At 34.5% G+C, this 18,718-nt stretch overlaps 3 protein-coding genes and 1 non-coding gene across 4 annotated transcripts; 1 reads left to right on the forward strand and 3 right to left on the reverse strand.

Moving 5' to 3' along the window:
- The first annotated feature begins 299 nt into the window (after positions 1-299).
- On the forward strand, positions 300-371 carry TRNAP-AGG. Its single transcript has one exon. It is a non-coding gene; the product is annotated as a tRNA-Pro (tRNA).
- A 2,321-nt stretch (positions 372-2,692) lies between these two features.
- LOC113280142 (glutathionyl-hydroquinone reductase YqjG-like) lies at positions 2,693-4,978 on the reverse strand. The gene is made up of 6 exons (XM_026528803.1): positions 4,827-4,978; positions 4,334-4,536; positions 4,071-4,247; positions 3,742-3,966; positions 3,482-3,610; positions 2,693-3,166 (listed from the first exon to the last, which is right to left on the reverse strand). The coding sequence occupies exons 1-6, from the start codon at positions 4,882-4,884 to the stop codon at positions 2,933-2,935; spliced, it is 1,026 nt and encodes a 341-aa protein (XP_026384588.1). The 5' UTR covers positions 4,885-4,978; the 3' UTR covers positions 2,693-2,932.
- Positions 4,979-10,428: 5,450 nt separating this feature from the next.
- Positions 10,429-10,969, reverse strand: LOC113354308 (glutathionyl-hydroquinone reductase YqjG-like). Its single transcript, XM_026597695.1, has 3 exons — positions 10,778-10,969; positions 10,515-10,691; positions 10,429-10,434 (listed from the first exon to the last, which is right to left on the reverse strand). Exons 1-3 carry the CDS (start codon positions 10,967-10,969, stop codon positions 10,429-10,431), a joined length of 375 nt encoding a protein of 124 aa, XP_026453480.1.
- A 5,140-nt stretch (positions 10,970-16,109) lies between these two features.
- On the reverse strand, positions 16,110-18,257 carry LOC113280150 (glutathionyl-hydroquinone reductase YqjG-like). The gene is made up of 6 exons (XM_026528809.1): positions 18,135-18,257; positions 17,698-17,921; positions 17,439-17,615; positions 17,106-17,330; positions 16,844-16,972; positions 16,110-16,527 (listed from the first exon to the last, which is right to left on the reverse strand). Exons 1-6 carry the CDS (start codon positions 18,190-18,192, stop codon positions 16,294-16,296), a joined length of 1,047 nt encoding a protein of 348 aa, XP_026384594.1. The 5' UTR covers positions 18,193-18,257; the 3' UTR covers positions 16,110-16,293.
- Positions 18,258-18,718: the final 461 nt, after the last annotated feature.

Here is an 18,718-nt window from a genome sequence, read left to right on the forward strand (position 1 = left end):
TACAAACCATAATTTTATTTGTTTTAGAAATAATTAATACTTTTGAATTTAATTTATTGATAGAAATATGTTAATTAAGGAAATATTTATGATGAAATGAAAAACTAATAAATCATTCATTATGAGGAATTAATTGTAACACTTATAATTTTTAATTTGATTAAACCATGACCATAGATTTATAATTTGAATAAACCATGACCATAGATTTATCTTCTCCCTAGATAAATTTTGGTCACTCTTTATCATGCATAACTTGTCCAAACCTTGTTTTGTATATTGAAATAATTTTTACCAACGGGCAATTGGTCTAGTGGTATGATTCTCGCTTAGGGTGCGAGAGGTCCCGAGTTCAATTCTCGGATTTCCCCATAAGTGTTTGTCTTTGTACAAACCATAATTTTCTTTGTTTTAGATTTAATTAATACTTTTTACTTTAATTTATTGATGGAAATATGTTAATTAAAGAAATATTTATGATGAAATAAAAAATTAATAAATCATTCATTATGACGAATTAATTGTAACACTTATAATGTTTAATTTGAATAAACCATGACCATAGATTTATAATTTGTATAAACCATGATCATAGATTTATCTTCTCTCTAGACAAATCTTGACCACTCTTTATCATGCCTAACTTGTCCAAACCTTGTTTTGTATTATAGAAGATATATTTTCACACAATCTACGTGGTGCATTGGCGCTCAACCTGAATGGTTTTCTCTTGCATACATAAACGCAGTTAATTTGTAAATTGTCTTAGTTATGCTGTTATTGTTAAATAAGCCTGTTGCGATGAGAAGTGGTTCTAATTTATGGTTGAGAAGTTAATTTTTTATTTCTAGAAGTCGAAAAATCAGAATTTGAATTTAGTTTGGAGACAAAATTTTAAAATGACTTTTAGAACCAAAAAAACCAACTTTTTGTGAAGCAAAAATGTTTTGTTTCTGATTTCTGGAAATGACTTCTGCTTCTAGTATCCAAACACGTTAGTACCTATTACAGACTTTTTTTTAACCTTTGTGATGTTAGTTTGGCGTAAGAATAATGTTAGTTTCGTACTCACTGGTCATTGCCCATCCAACTTTCGGGAACAATTCACACAAGTAGGAAATATCATTTAGTCCTAGAAATAATATATTAGAGAGTCTAGTCCAGTTGACTCAGTCATGTGTCTGTTTGGTCCTTTTTGGAAAAATATATTATAGTTGGTCCTAGGATGACGTCATGGATGATGTAATTGTCACTGTGTGGTGACAAAAATATCCTTTTGGGACCACATATATAGAACAAAATCCTAGAAAATATCTTATTTTTATTTTTACATTCTCTCTCTTTCTGTTTTCAGATCTAGTTTTTTTCTCTCCATTTTTTTTTCTTTTTCTTTTCTGCTACTATTTTTTTTTCCAATGAAGACGATGGTGATTTTATCTGTAACATCTGTTGTTGTTGTTGAAAGAAGATGATGGAGATGATGTTCCGATGAAGACGATGGTGTTGGTGTTGTTGTTGAAAGAAGATGATGGAGATGATTTTTGTTGATGTTTCAGATTTACTTTCTCTTTTTTGATGAAGATGATGGTGTTGAAGTTGAAGAAGATGACGAAGATGTTGTTGTTTGTTTATGATGTTGTTGTTTCTGTTGTCAAAGAAGATGACGAAGATGTTGTTGTTTGTTTATGATGTTGTTGTTTATGATATTATTGATGAAGTTCATTGTTGTTGAAGATGACGAATAACTTATTTCTGTTGCTGTTGAAGACGACGAAGATGATGATGATGATGCAGTTCATTCCATAAATGAACTCTGTTTTTTTTAGGTTTTTATATGGAGTTCATTTTCTGGAATGAACTCTGTTTTTTTAGGTTTTTATATGGAGTTCATTTCTGGATGAACTCTGTTTTTTTAGGTTTTTATATGGAGTTCATTCCATAAATGAACTCTGTTTTTTTTTTAGATTTTTATATGGAGTTCATTTCTGGAATGAACTCTGTTTTTTTAGGTTTTTATATGGAGTTCATTTCTGGAATGAACTCTGGGTTTTTTAGGTTTTATATGGAGTTCATTTCTGGAATGAACTCTGGTTTTTTTAGGTGATTTCTGAAGAAAAAAAAAGTAGAAATTAACAGGAGTTCATTTTGAAGAATGAACTGCTACAAAAAAATAAGTATAAATTAATACGGAAGGATACTTTTGTCCATTTAATATTTTTAAATAATTATGGACCGAACAGTAAAAGTGTTTTCCCAAAAAACCAAACTGACATGGACCCACCTAAAAAAAGACCAAACAACATTTTTCCCTTCACACAACTAAGAGCAGTCGGTACCTCTTCTGAGAACGTTATCTCTTGTTGCCAGTTTGCTAAGCATCCCATGACTCACTTTAGTTGGTAACTTGCAGTTCAAAAGCTTGTTGCCAATTATCTAAGCATCCCCCGACAAAATGTGAAATTCTTGTCAGATCTTTTCCACAAGTGGATCCGAAATGTACTTTTAGCATCCTATGGTAGTCATAGATACCCCCGATGGTCCTGACTGATGGATAACTTATCAGTACGAACTTCATTAGGTGAACAAAACCTACATTAACCAGCCAGCCTAGTTTTAGAAGCGCCTATTTTTAGCTCAGAAATTAATTTAGAAACAAGTTGCTTTTGAGGAAGTTTCAATCAGAAAATCTACATTTTGTGCAAGAAAATGCATTCCAGTTCCATACTCACAAAGTAGAAGAATCAGATACAGGTGTATACGAAGAAATTAAAGGTAGGATTACATACAGTCACAAAATAGATGAAAGATTACAGAACAGTAGTAATACACAACACAACTTTGGCTGAAGGCACACAATCTAGTCAGAGCAATAAAGAAAAAGTACAACAAACAAGCTTGGGTAGACGTTCCAGAAAACTATCATGCATAAACTCTAAGAACTGAACTTATCTCTATCATGAGGGGAAGAATAATCTGTATCAGGACCAAGAGGAATGATTCCAAACGGATTAATAAAAGGATGGCTTCCGTAGTAGTGGTCCTTGATATGTTTCATGATCACGGTGCAACTCATGCCAGGGACTTGAAAAATATCTTTAGTGTAATTAAACAGATTAGGGTATTCCCGGATAAGCTTCTTGTTGCACTTGAAATGAACAGCATAAACCTGTACACAGTGGAGTATAGTTACCACTTACCAGAAGGTTGGCAAAAAAAGTCCAAGTACATTAAATAACCAACCAATCTTATTCTGGTTAGGTTCATATAATTTTTTTTGGAAACGAAACGAATAATAAGTCATACACAAGTAATTTCTGTAAAATGAGATTTTGATTTCAACCAAGATGTTGTTTTATGAACATTATGATATGCCACATCTTTAACTTTACCGTGTAAACTACAGGATTTGCTGTGTAAAAAATGGTAAAACTGAATTGCTTAGAAAGTTTCGGTCTCTATTGAGATAAGAAAATGTATATACCTCATCAAATCTTATAAGAGTTGCAAACAGCCGAATATCAGCTTCAGTCAGAGAGTCCCCACATATATACCGGTTCTTGCTGAGTATGTCCTCACATTTGTCCAGAGCTTGATATAATTTGTTTGCAGCCTGTCAAAAATGTAGGTTTGGATTAAAATCAGCAACCAGATTTTGTAAGACAATACAAACACAAAAGGATTACTTTTTAGGTAGAAGAATTCTATGATTTCTACTTATTTGCTAACATAACAAAGGGTTACCTCTTCATAAGGCTCTTGTTTCTCAGCAAAACCGCACTTATAAACACCATTGTTGATGTCGTCATAAACCCATTCATTAACCTCATCAATCTGGGATTGCAAGTGAACGGGGTAAAGGTCCAAAGCTGCATTTTCTGCTATATCATTGAATTCAGCATTGAGCATTCGTATTATTTCTGAACTCTCATTGTTCACAATTGTTTTGAGTTTCTTATCCCACAAAATCTGTAATATAGAGCCCGTAAGTGTTAATACTGACAATTGTTGACAATAAAACAAAAGATCCATGAGAAATGAACTGGATGCAAAGATGAGAGCAAAAAACGCACAGGAACAGTATATCTGCCAGTATAATTTGTACTAGCAAGTTCATAGAGTTCCCTAGCCGATTTTGCCCCATTCAGGTGATCAGGTTCAGCCCCCGGTTCCTCTGTACTAGATGTTGGAAACACCCAACCCATATGATCATCAGTCTCCTTTGTTCTTCCCCATACAGGTTTAACTGACTGATTACAAATTCACATACATGTCAATAATCTTTAACAAAGAGGATATTAGCTTATACTACATCACTGGTGTGTATAAATTTTACCGAAAAGCTGATAGCCTTCTCAAGACCCTTAATCTTCAAATACGCAAGGCATCTACTAGCCCAAGGACAGGCATAGGATATATAGAGATGGTATCTTCCAGATTCTGCAGGAAATGTTGATGATGGATCTCTTGAAACAAAATTACGGAATGTCGATGGTGATCGTTTGAAAGCACCAGTATCAGCAGCCATTTGACGAACAGCTGAAGAACAATAGAAGTACTACAAATTAATACTCTGCACCATTTTAATAGCTAGTCCAATTTGATAAATACCATCACAAATTGATGACCACATTATGCAATTTCACACCCAAAAATCTGAAATTGGATCATCAAGGTAAGTTCTAAGCTAAAAAACTGGACTCAAATTGAATTAAGGGGTTTAGTTTTCTTCCAAATTTTGAAACATTGAATCAATATGTCATCCATCGATTAACCAAATTAAGAGTTACAATTCATTTAGAGATTCAAAATTGTATAAATAGACATACCTGGTGAAAGCGTAATCTTGAAATTTCTGGGAGAAATAAAAGAAGTTGGTGATTGCATATAACACTGAGAAAGTAGCCTACAGAAGAGTAAAGATGAAGACTAAAGAAAGCCATTATCAGTAGATGTTTTTTTATTTATTTTGATTTCTTTTTTTTTTGGTAATGTATTTATTTTGAATTTTGACAAGTACTCCCAACACGAAATACCCGATGCATTCGTCGATTTGTTATACAATGTACTCACTTTTGACAAGAGAATAAAGCTTTGCGAGAGAGTTTCTCGCAAAGCTATTAGGCCAAGCATTATAGTTGGTGTTTTCACTTGGCTGTAACTTAAGTATATCGAAATCCAAGCACTATCGAACGTTAATTGGCACTAATCTGGTGATTTTGCCTCGCTTAAGAGTGGACCAGATCTGTTCCACTTTTAGGCTAAGAGATGCCCCGGTTTCGATTTGAAAAACGGCTCTATAGAAATTAAGTCTCCGTGACATTTTATAATGAATATTTGTTTCCAATTTTCACTCTTTTACTCTTACTGTTTCTCTTTTACCTTATTTGTTTTCTATTTATTTTTTTCCTATGCCATCTTCATTTTCTTTTTCTTAAATATTCTTTTGCCTAAACCAAATATTTATTTTAAATTCAACAAAAAAAAATTTGGGAAAAAAACGGAAACTTAATTTCTTCTATATAGACTAAGTGATGACACTTTCCCATAGTGAAGTGCACTTTTACTCTCGTTTAGCTTAGCTACATTTAAGTTATAAACAAGCGAAACGCTCAACAATAATACTTGGCCTTACCTTTTAATTTTTTAGAAAATAATAGTGTCCATCAATTAAAAAAAAGGTTGAGTTGAGCTATGTGCATTATGCAGAGGTTGATTCTACATATACTCTTATAAGCCAAGGGTTATGCCAAATCTCATCAAAAATTACCGTAGACTTAGTGGTAAGGATTTTGATTTGGGGTCGGCTGGGGTGTGTTACAGTCTTCCGTAACCCTCGAGTTTAAAGGAGAAGATAATTTTGTTTTGAACTTCGCTTGGATTCGTTTCTTTCTCTTTAAATCTTAAAAAAATGATTAATTCTTTTAGTAACCTTAACAAGTTTTTGGCAAACAATAATTTGTTAGGCACACCATGTAAATCTATCACACTTGTTAATGAAAAGCAGTTAAATTCTATAGTTTCCTCTTTCCACTGTAGAGACCTCACAGAATAAACATGATTTTGGAGTGTTATGACGAATCATAAGTAAACCAAGCACAAGCAACAATATACGAAAAAGATAAATCAAACTCACAAGACACAAAAATTATAGTGGTTCAACAATATATACAATGTTTATGTATTGTCTATGTCCACTTTGAGCCGCACCAACTTAAATCTATTATGCATAAACGATTAAACATAAAACACTTTTGTGTGAATCCCAATAAATACTTGGTTACACTGTTACAGTCACCCGAGACGATATCTTTTCTCTTGTTCCTCACCATCTTGCACTTACCACGAAACCCTAACTTTCCATTCCAAAAGTTATCACAAGAAATCTCTCACGATCTACAAGGCCTAAAACCTATGTATGTATGTTACAAACTTAGCCTCGAAGCTCGTCGCTGGCTAGGAAATCCCTTCCTAAAATTATGACTAATAATCTAAAGTAGGAAATAAAAAAAGTAGGAAATACCATTTAGTCATAATAATAATATATTAGAGTTAGTTTAGTTCAGTTGACCAAGTCAACTGTCTGTTTGGTCCTTTTTAAAAATGTATATTGTTGTTTGGTACTAAATATTATTATTTGGTCCTAGGGTGGACAATACTCACGTGGAATGACGTCATCAATGATATGTTATAATCTTTTAACAGTGGCAGAAATGTCATTTCTCTCTCTCTCAATAAAAATAAAAAAATAAAAACTTAAAATTGAAATATCTTTTGAACCACATGTCCAAAAATGATAAATTTTATATATTCGTAAAGCCCTCGACGAGAGTTTTCCAAGGAGTACCATTGTTGCTATGTTTCGGAAATTTTAATTTTTACCTTATCCTTAAGCTAAAAAATAACTATATGCGGTTCATTATACAAAATTAACTAGTTTAATGAACTACCACAGTAGCTAGTTCATTCTGTAACATACGAGTTCATTCTACAAAATGAATTGGTATAACGAACTACTATTATGAGTTCATTCTACCATATGAAATATCATTAGGAGTTCATTCTACAATATGAACACCTATCACGAGTTCATTCTACAATATGGACTATCATTTACGAGTTCATTTTATAATATGAACTACCATAATGAACACCTATTACGAGTTCATTGTACAATATGAACTACGTATCATACTTGATTATCATTACGAGTTCATTTTACAATATGAATTATCAATCTTACAATATGAACAACTATTATGAGTTCATTCGACAATAAGAACATCTATCACGAGTTCATTCGACAATGTGAATTATAATAATGAACTATTATTGTGACTTCATTCTTAATAATGAAGTACTTCTATGAGTTCATTTAACAAAACAAACTGCTAGCATATACAAGTTCATTCTACGAAATGAACTGCTAGAAGTAGAATGAACTACCATGTTCTAAAATAGTGTTCATTCTTGGATATGAAGTACTATTATACCGAAAAAATTAAAATTTCGAAACATAGTATAATGGTACCCATTGTGTAGATCTCGACGTGACCTTTCCAAATATATAAAATTTATTAATTTTCGACTTATATTTTGAGAGATATTTCATTTTTAATTTTTGAGTTCATTCTACGAAATGAACTGCTAGAAGTAGAATGAACTACTATGTTCTAAAATAGTGTTTATTCTTGGATATGAACTACTATTATACCGAAAAAATTAAAATTTCGAAACATAATATGATGGGTACTCATTGTGTAGATCTCGACGACATCTTTCGAATATATAAAATTTATTAATTTTCGACTTATATTTTGAGAGATATTTCATTTTTAAGTTTATTTATTTATTAATGTTAAGAAGAGAGAGAAAAATAAAAAAAGAGAACAAAAAAAAAAACACGTGAAGAAGAGAGAAAATAAGAGAGAGAAAGATTATTTTAGATACTTTAATATTTTTGAATAAATAAGGATCAAATAGAAACTTGCTTGATTGAGGTATACCCAGATTAATTGGGGTATACCTAATGAGACAAAATCCAAGACATTTAGAAGTAAAATAGGTCACCCCTTAACCATATATTTTCTAAATGGCTAGTATACCCTTGTTTAATTAACACCAAATTTTTTGATTAGATTAATTAATTGAGTTTAGATTAAAATTTTGAAATTATGAATTTAGTAGTTTAAACCTTTTATCTGTCTTATGAGTTCGATTTCGATCAAAAATTTTGGTTTTGAAAATGTGAAAAGTCGGCAAGGTCGACGTTTGAATAAGGTTTCGACTAAGTTCATCTGGCATGGTTGACGTTTGAATAAGGTGCCGACTAATCACAGCCGGCATGGTCCGCGGATGAAGAAAACACCGAACATTTTTAGGCCGAAAGGGTCTTTGAATGAAGAATATGCCGACTATCTTGGGCCAACAATCTTACGGTCGACGTGTAAATATTTCCTACAATGCAGGCTATCATATAGTCGGATGCAAATAATTTCTAACATTGTCGGCTGACTTATAGTCGGCATGCAAATAATTTCTAACATTGTCGGCTGTTGAAAAGTCGGCAATGTAACCTTGCTGGCCTTTAGTTATACCCAACAGAAAGCAGAATATGGAAAGACGTAATTCATTTTATTCATGCAATTTTGGTTACTACATTGATTGAAACATAAAATCTAACTCCTTGTCTACGGAACAACGAATGCACTTAGCATGTGCATGAATCCTTTGAACCCCTAGGCGACCCTAGTGGACGAGGTATAGTCTCGCGAGGGTTTACGTAGAGATCTACCCACAAAACCTACACAAAAACCATCAATCTTCGTCCGAGGAATATGACGACGATACACCCTTCATCATCTCCGGGGCATACTCCGGGATTTTGGAGACCATGAATTCATAGCTTTCATCGAATGTGAATGCTTCCCCCCTTTCCTCCAAGTAGCGCGCCTTGACGACTTCATGCTACAAAAACAAAACACAAACTTAAGTTGTTAGTGGTGTTTAGTAGGAAGATCAAACAACATGGATCACGTAAAATAAACCCAAAAACACTTACAAATTGTTCAATGGATAAGTTGAAGTGGGTAGCGTTGAGAATCGGTTTTTGGATAGCTAAATAAGCAAGTATCGCATTTTCGATGACTAGGTTCCTATCATGAATTTGTTGAACACTTCTTCCATTTGGATTCCAAAAATCTTGTCTATATTTGTTGTATACCTTATCCCAAAAGGTTACGGCATCCACCCTTACGGAGGACTGCCTTCTAACTCGAGTTTCTGCGTATCAGGCTTTGGTGATTGCCAAATCTTCGTTTGAATCAAATGATGCCATTGTTGTTAGTAGAGGTATTGGGAGAGATGGAGTGTATGATGATATGAGCTTTGGAGAGTATATGCAAATAGGTGTGTGGTGTTTTGTAGAGAGAACTAGTGTATTTATAGGATGGTTCCCAAATTTGTCCATTATGGTAGTCAATCAATGCAGTTGTACTTGCAAAAATTTGAATTTTGGACCCGCCGGCTGGGTTTTTGTTTCACCTATATGTCGACTAAGTATAGCCGGCAGGGTCGTAATTTTCTTACCCTGCCGACCTTATTATGATTTTAGGCATCAGGAGTTCATTTTCTTCTGTATAACCATCGGAACGGTATTTGGTCATTAACGAGCCGGGTTTTTTTTATAGTCGACAAGGTCTTAATTTTATAACCTTACCGATCTTATGATTTTAGGGCATCAGGAGAAGGTATTTTCTGCAACACATAGTCGGCAGGGTCGATAACATAATACCTTGTCGACTGTAAAACAACCGGCTAGGTATTAATTTGCTTACCTTGCCGACCCTGGTAACTACACCATTTCTGCTTTTAGGGCCGGCAGTCTAACAGTTCACAACCTTGCTGCCCCTAGTTTAGTCGGCAATGTAACTTAACAAAAGCATTCCGGCGGAACTATTAAAATTTTACATAGCTAAACAAACCATTCATTCAACAACTAGAAATCCAACATTTTTTGTCCAAAATACGAAACATGTCCTATAAACCTTAAAAAAACATTTGTCCAACCATTAACCTTAACATTTGTCTACCACAACATAAAGAAATAAACTAGGAATGCATTCATTCACGACCACGACCACGACCACGGCCCCTTCTAGGAGCACCACCATTACTACTACATTCACCACCACGGGAACGACCCCTCTTTTTGTCAGCATTCATCTTGGCTTGTGCTTCCCTCCTGGCTTGTGCTTCCCTCTTTACTTCAGCATCAGCTTGCTTGAACAATTCGGTGGCATCCTCATTGTCAACATTGCTAGCATAGTCAATGTGCTTGGTTTGCTATTCAATCGACAAAGGGTCTCCTCTTTCATAAGTCGGCAGGATCGACATATATAAACAATCCGGCGGAACAATGGTCGGAAAGGTCTATATCTAAACAATTTTAACAATAAAACAAAAGATCCAAGAGAAATGAAAAAAATTGGATGCAAAGACGAGACCAAAGAACGCACAGGAATAATATATCTGCCAGTATAATTTGCACTAGCAAGTTCATAGAGTTCCCTAGCTGATTTTGCCCCATTCAGGTGATCAGGTTCAGCTCCCGGTTCCTCTGTACTAGATGCTGGAAACAGCCAACCCATATGATCATCAGTCTCCTTTGTTCTTCCCCATACAGGTTTAACTGACTGATTACAAATTCACATACATGTCAATAATCTTTAACAAAGAGGATAGTAGCTAATACTACATCACTGGTGTGTATAAATTTTACCGAAAAGCTGACAACCTTCTCAAGACCCTTAACCTTCAAATATGCAAGGCATCTAGTAGCCCAAGGACACGCATAGGATATATAGAGATGGTATCTTCCGGATTCTGCAGGAAATGTTGATGATGGTTCTCTTGAAACAAAATTACGGAATAACGATGGTGGACGTTTGAAAGCACTAGTATCAGCAGCCATTTGACGAACAGCTGATGAACAATAGTAGTACTACAATTTGATATTCTGCACCATTTTGATAGCTAGTTCAATTTGCATCACAAATTGATGACCATATTAGGCAATTTCACACCCAGAACTCTGAAACTGGATCATCAAAGTAAGTTCTAAAGCTCAAAAACTGGGCTCAAATTGAATTAAGGGGTTTAGATTTCTTCCAAATTTCTAAACGTTGAATCAATATATCAGCCTCCGATTAACCAAATTCACTTTTTTTCTTTTATTTCTCTTATAGCTCTTTTATTTACTAATTTTTTTTTCCTATTATATTTCCATTTTTTTTCACTTTTGCACATGAGGTGCACTTTCACTCTCATTTGGCTTGACTACATTTAAGCCATAGCCAAGCGAAACGTCCAACCACAATGCTTCGCTTTATCATTTATTTATTAAAAAAATAATAACGTCCAAAATATGAGATAATACGAGGATTCTCTCTCCTCAATGTCATCAATAAAAAGAAATAGCTGAGTTGGGTCGGGATCCCCTGACGAACATATTTGACAAGATATTTTGACAAATCACAATATCCTTTAGATCTCAAACATCTAACTGTCCAAATTATCGCCGATGTGGCAGTAAAAATAACTTTGTGGCTTGTTTGGTTTACCTTACTTAAGTTAGGTCTTAATTAAAGTTCATATATTTTATCGTCCATTAACCCTAATGTATGATTATCAGTTTAATCCATTAACCCTAATATATGATTATCTAAACTAAATTTCATATATTGTACTGTACATTAACACTAGTGTATGATTATCAATTTAATCGCTACTGTTAAGATGCAAACTTTAAGTTTCTTTTTGTTTTGTCATCCATGAATCAAAATCCTATATATTTGAAAGTATGTTTTGGTCCAGAATCTAGTTAGAAACAATCGATCTTTGATTTTTTGGTTATCATTACATGTACATGTCAAAGTTTCTGATGGAACTATCATCCATTTTGGGGAAACATCTCCAGCATACACAATGGCAAGATCCGATTTAAGAATCAATGACAGAGAAATATGTATATTTCATCCTCTCTCCTAAATCCTCTGCAAAACCGTTTTTTTCCAAAAAAAACTATCCAAACCTAGTTTTTTCTTTCTATTCAATCTTCTTCTTCGAACTTAGATTTACTTGGATTGAATCTGATATATCAGATTTTTTTCTAGTAAATTTGGGTTTGTAATTGTATAATAAACTTTTTCTACTTTCAATAAAAATCACTTTGTGATTTAGGTTTTAGGTTTTAGAATTTTTTTTTTTATGTTTATGTTATTATGTATACAATGGCTATTCTATGCCTTGAAATAATTTCAATTCTATTCGCCATCAGTGCGTTTTATGATAACCTCTGTGCTCTTATATTGAAATCCGATGAGAGATTCAAGCATATCTTTGAAGACGATCAATTTCGACATGACGATGATCTGGCTTTATATAAAGAAGATCAATGGCTATCAGAATGGATCGTGATTACAATGATTAGTGGAAACTACTTCTACAACGGATTTCATTTTACTGAAGAAGAAGAAGCCTCTAAATGGTTGAAGATTAATCAAAATACCATTAATCAGATTAGTCTTTTCTGTTTTTCTTGGTTTCATGTAGATCAAAAAATTAACATTGTAAATTGGTTGTATCAGTGTGCAATGTACAATGATGAAACAATAGAGTATGTTTATCTACCACTTCTATCATGTAACAATCCAAACCTCAATTTGAATGAGGTAATTTAATAAATATTTCCAGGGGTTTTCCAAAGCCCCTCTTTCCATAAAAATATATATATATATATTTCAAACCAAAAACGTAAGTGACAAGAGAAAAATAATAGATGAAAAACAATAGAAAACGTTTGCCCAAACTGGTGGATGAAGAGAAAATCTCATGTACGAAATCCCTTTGAAGTTTTTGTTTCCAGGCTTAAATAGTAGAAACCAAACGGGCAATAGAATTAGTTAGCCAAGCACGTCATTTATGTTTTGAGCCGTTGAATATGTAGAATCTCATGGTTGGTAAGATTTGTCAAACCATTTTGTCAAATCCTTTTGTCACCCAATCCTGACCCATTTTGACATACCTCAACTTTTAAAAAATTCATTATGAACTTCGAATGGATTTTTTTTTCTCCTCAAATCTTAAAAAAAATGATTAACTTTTTTTTAGTCACCTTTACAAGGTTTTGGTAAACAATAATTTTTAGGAACTAACAGATCACAGGATAAACGGGATCTTGGAATGTTACGCCGGGCTTGAGCCTATTGTTAGTAGTGAAAACTACTGTGAAACCCGGTTTTCATAATTTTTCCGCTGAGAAACCCAGCGGCGGAGAACTTCACGCGTGCACCCACTTTAGGGAAAAAAATAATTTACAAACCCATATTTTCCGAAATTTTGCGTTCGTTTGTGTTTGTCTTTGCTCTTCTTTGTTTTCAAGCAAGCATTGGATTTTCTCTGTCAAAGGAGTTGAGAGTTCAATGTATTTTTGAATCAACTGAAATTCACTCTAGGTTTCTCTCTAATCTTGAAAATAATCCCTATCTAAGAACATCCATTTTGAAAACAAACCATAATCATACAGAGATCACCATCGTTAGAAGCTACTGTACGTCTAATTCAAGCACAGAAAGAGGATTTAGTTGTTGTAGGAGGTCACATTGATCGAGAAGTGGGTCCTGTTGCTGCTGTTTTAAAGGGATTCGACAGTAACAACATCAACAGATACAGGGGTAATCGTTTGAGCAGTGGTGCAATCAGTGATGGCTGAGATGTTCAAATAACAATGGAAATGGAATTGGGTCTGATAGTATGTATCAAACGAAGGAGCATCAGTTGGTTGCAGTACACACGGTGTTGGGAGGAATTTATGTTAGCTGAGATAATCAGAGAATTAACAAGTGGGCTTGATCTGTTTGAGAAATTGTCGGAATCAACTCAGTTGGGAGACGAGATTAAGGTGGTCAGAAAGATCAACTGTTACACTGGTCGAATGGTAAGGAATTTGATTAAATGGCTACTGGAAGTTGCGTTTAAAAATAGAGATATATAAAAGATGGAGTTGTTGTTGTGATCGTAGTGGCGAATAATGGCAGTTGGAACTAATGCTAATGGTGGTCGATTGGAGTAGACTTGTTGGTGCTACACACAGACGTGAATGGAGTTGGGGTTCACAGCTATTGAAGCTGTGAGAAGAGGTCGTTGCTGTTGGTAAATGGCCTAATATAAGAGACTTGAAGTCTGTTGTGGCTAGGCGGAGATGGGGTTGTTATTCAACTGAATGAATTGGTTGTAGTGAAAGATTTTTCGTCATTTTCCTTACTGGCTCACTGGTTGATTTTTCTAAAGGTAGCTTTTTCGTCATTTTCCATCGAAATCCAGTCACTGTTTTCTCTTTTCTTCTTTTTAGTTCGGTTGACCTGACATTGTAGTGAAAGCTTATCATTCGGACTTAAGTTTTATTAACTACCTTGCTTAATTGGGTGCATGCCACTTTCACGTTAGTTGCTTGTATATGTTACATGGTAACGGTCGGGATATCCTCAATCCTCATTTTGGTGAACTCCATTGTGAGTCCGACGGTCGGAAGATCAGCGACTTGCCATTTCACTATACGCAATGTGTGCGTGTCACGTGCATTTAGAAGAAAATTGAGGTGTGAGTAGTGATGCAACTATGGAATAATTGGTTGCATAACATGTTATGCATATACAAAAGTTGTTGCATAACTTGTTATGCAGTCCCGAAAATGGTTGCATAACACATTATGTAGCCTATTTTTTTGCATAACTAGTTATGCAGTGTCCAGAGAATGGTTGCATAACACGTTATGCAACTACTTTTTGTTAGTATTGAAACCAACAAAAAAAAGGCTACATAACACGTTATGCACCTATAATAATATCTACATAACATGTTATGCAATCGAGAAAATGGATGCATAACCTGTTATGCATCCGAAAATATGACTGCATAATACATTATGCATCGAGAAAATTGTTGCATAATCTTTTATGCATCGAAAAAATAAATGCATAACCTGATATGCATCCGTAAATATGGATGCATACTGCATTATGCATCAATTTTTATGTGCGCACTAAAATCAACTAAAACAATGGTTACATAACTTGTTATAGATGCATAACTTTGTTATCCAAATGCATAATTTGTTATGCAGTGGAGAAAATGGTTGCATAATTTGTTATGCGTCTGCAGAATGTGTTATGCATCTTTTTTGGTGGCTGCATAATGGTTATGTATCAAGTTTTTGAAATTTTTGCCTAAAATGATGATCACCTCCAATTTTTTTGTGAAAAACAAAAATTTGATATTCTTGTTTGTACTCGTTGCGTAGTTCTTTTAAAAAGATTTCCAACGATATAAAATTTGCAAAATTCCAAGGCGCGGATTTTTAGATATATTATATCCAAGTTGCGTTACCAATTATATCCTTGATGCATAACCCGTCATGCGGATGCATAATCCGTCGTGCAGATATTTTTAATAATTTCATATAATTATGGGTGTCACGGAACTAAAAATTAATTGTGGGCCTGACAATGAGAATATTATTTTTTTTGGGCCTGCGCCTAAGTTTCTCTTGTTAGTACACTGAATTTTTGGCCCATCAAAAAGAGGCAGTGAAAAAGAAATTTTTTTTTTATGGGATTTGGGGGTTTCAGCCAGGGGAAGGCCGGCTGTAGTTCCGCCCCTAGTCTGCAGGTAATGTGGAAGTTCATTTTGTCTCCTCCGTAACCACTTGCAAATATCTTCACCAACATTTCATCTACCTCAGTCCAAGAATGTACATTGTCAGTACTATGATTAGCTATCGTACAATTGTGTGCAACTGCGACTCTGATTATACATTTTCCCAATGGATTTCTTGCCGGGAGTACAAGGAGACTAGCTATTGTACAGTTGTGTGCAACTGCCACTCAAACAGAATCTCTCTGTTTCAGTGTATATTTACGGCTTTAGTTGATAACAGATTCTGTTAGAGAAACTGGTGTTTTGTTTAACGACTTGCTGGTCTCAGATTACCTATACTGCCAGTACTAGCTTTAGCTCTCCCTTTGAGTTTATATTGTGTATAGTGCTGTACCTTGTGTTTCATATTTTATATTATTGAAATTACCTTTTATTTATTTATTTTACAGAACAGTAACAGCCTTTCACGTATTTCACACACAACACTATTTTGTCTAGAGACACACTTTAGTCTGAGCAAAAAACAAACAGTACAACAAACAAGCTTTGGGAAGACGTCTCAGAAACTACCATGCATAAACTCTAAGAAGTGAACTTCTGTCTATCATGAGGAGAAGAATAATCCGTATCAGGACCAAGAGGAATGATACCAAACGGATTAATAGAAGGATGGCTTCCGTAGTAGTGTTTCTTGATATGTTTCATGTTGACAGTGGAACTCATGCCAGGGATTTGGAAGATATCTTTAGTGTAATTGAACAGATTAGGGTATTCCCGGAGAAGCTTCTTGTTGCACTTGAAATGAACGGCATAAACCTGCACAGTGGAGTATAGACTGATAGTCACTACAAGGTTAGCAAAGAAATCCAAGTAAGTTAAATAACCAACCAGTCTTATTCTGGGTTAAGTTTGTATGATTTTCTTGCAAACAAAACGAATAATAAGTCAAAAGCACAAGTGAACTTCCGTAAAAGGAGATTTTTGATTTCAAGCAAGATGCTTGTTCTGAACACTAAGGTGTGCACATCTTTAACTTTACTAATGCAAACTACCAGCTATGCTGCGTAAAAATGATAAAACTGACTCCCTTTGCAAGTTTCAGCTATCAAGAAAGAAAATATATGCAGTATACCTCATCAAATCTTATAAGAGTTACAAACAGCCGAATATCAGCTTCAGTCAGAGATTCCCCACATATATACCGGTTCTTGCTGAGTATGACCTCACATTTGTCCAGAGCTTGATATAGTTTATTTGCAGCCTGTCAAAATGAAGGTTTGAAGTAAAATCAGCAAGCAGAATTAGTAAGACAATACAAACACATAATGATTACTTTTAAAGTATTAGAATTCCATGCTTTATAGTACTTATTTGCTAACATTTACAAAGGGTACCTCTTCATAAGGCTCTTGTTTCTTAGCAAACCCGCACTTATAAACACCATTGTTGATGTCGTCATAAACCCATTCATTAACCTTGTCAATCTGGGATTGCAAGTGAACAGGGTAAAGGTCCAGAGCTGCATTTTCTGCTATATCGTTGAATTCAGCATTGAGCATTCGTATTATTTCTGAACTCTCATTGTTCACAATTGTTTTGAGCTTCTTATCCCACAGAATCTGTAAAAAAGAACTCATAATCAGTATTTTAATAACGAGAATTGTTGACAATAACTTAAAAGATTTAAGAGAAATGTCATGGACGCATAGATGAGAGCATAAACGCACAGGAACAGTATATTTTCCAGTATAATTTGCACTAGCAAGCTCATAGAGTCCCCTAGCCGATTTTGCCCCATTCAGGTGATCAGGTTCAGCCCCCGGTTCCTCTGTACTAGAAGTTGGAAACACCCAACCCATATGTTCATCAGTCTCCTTTGTTCTTCCCCATACAGGTTTAACTGACTGATCACAAGTTCACATACATGTCAATAATCTTCAACAAAGAGGAGATTACGCATATGCCTATACATGAATATAATCTTACCGAAAAGCTGATGGCCTTCTCAAGACCCTTAATCTTCAAATACGCAAGGCATCTACTAGCCCAAGGACACGCATAGGATATATAGAGATGGTATCTTCCGGATTCCGCAGGAAAAGCTGATGATGGATCTCTTGAAACAAAACTGCGGAATGTCGACGGTGTACGATTGAAAGCACCTGTATCTGCCATCTCGTCTAACGATGAACGAGCCATTTGACGAACAGCTGAAGAACAATAATAGTAGTAGTACTACAAATTAGTATTCTGCACCATACAGTAAGTTCTAAGCTCAAAAACTGGTCTCAAATTTAGAATCAAGGTTATTATCCTTTTCCTTCCAAATTTCGAAACATTGAATCAATATATCATCCACCGATTAACCAAATTAAGAGTTATAATGGATGGGTTTTCACAAATAGTACGAATAAAAGAAATACCTGATGAAAGGGTAATCCTGAAATTTCTGATAGAGATGAAAGAAGCTGGTGATTGCATATAACACTGAGAAAGCAGTCCAAAGAGTACAGATGAAGATGACGATGAAGGGAAAGGAAAGCCATTATTAGTAGTAGAAGTAGAAAGTAGAAGCCAACCACCTAGCTAGCGTACGTAATTTGACTCTTACGTTGAGAGTGACGCAGTAGTGGATGTTTTGTGAATCTGTGCGTGTGCTACGTTGGCACTGACGTAGTGTATTTTTGCTAATGTGTAAGCTATACATTAGCAATCACCAACCGAGCGGTGAAGTTTGAAAAAGTTTTTACTGCGTGTGGTGTTCGAGAAAAACAACGTCACTTATTAAGGTTAGCTTAATTGGGGCCATCGAAATTAATTGGTGGCCATGCACTAGAGGACAAAAAAGGTCACCAGAAACTAATTTGGGTCATCCCTTATAAAAACATTTTTTAAATTGTTAAAATATCTCTAAATGATTAGTGTTAAAATTTAATTAATTAGTGATAATATTAATTAATTAGTAATAATCTTACTTAATTAGAGTTTAACTTCTTTTTTTCCAGAT

This window comes from Papaver somniferum, chromosome 1, assembly GCF_003573695.1.
Source record: "Papaver somniferum cultivar HN1 chromosome 1, ASM357369v1, whole genome shotgun sequence".
In the NCBI taxonomy this organism is placed as follows: domain Eukaryota; kingdom Viridiplantae; phylum Streptophyta; class Magnoliopsida; order Ranunculales; family Papaveraceae; genus Papaver; species Papaver somniferum.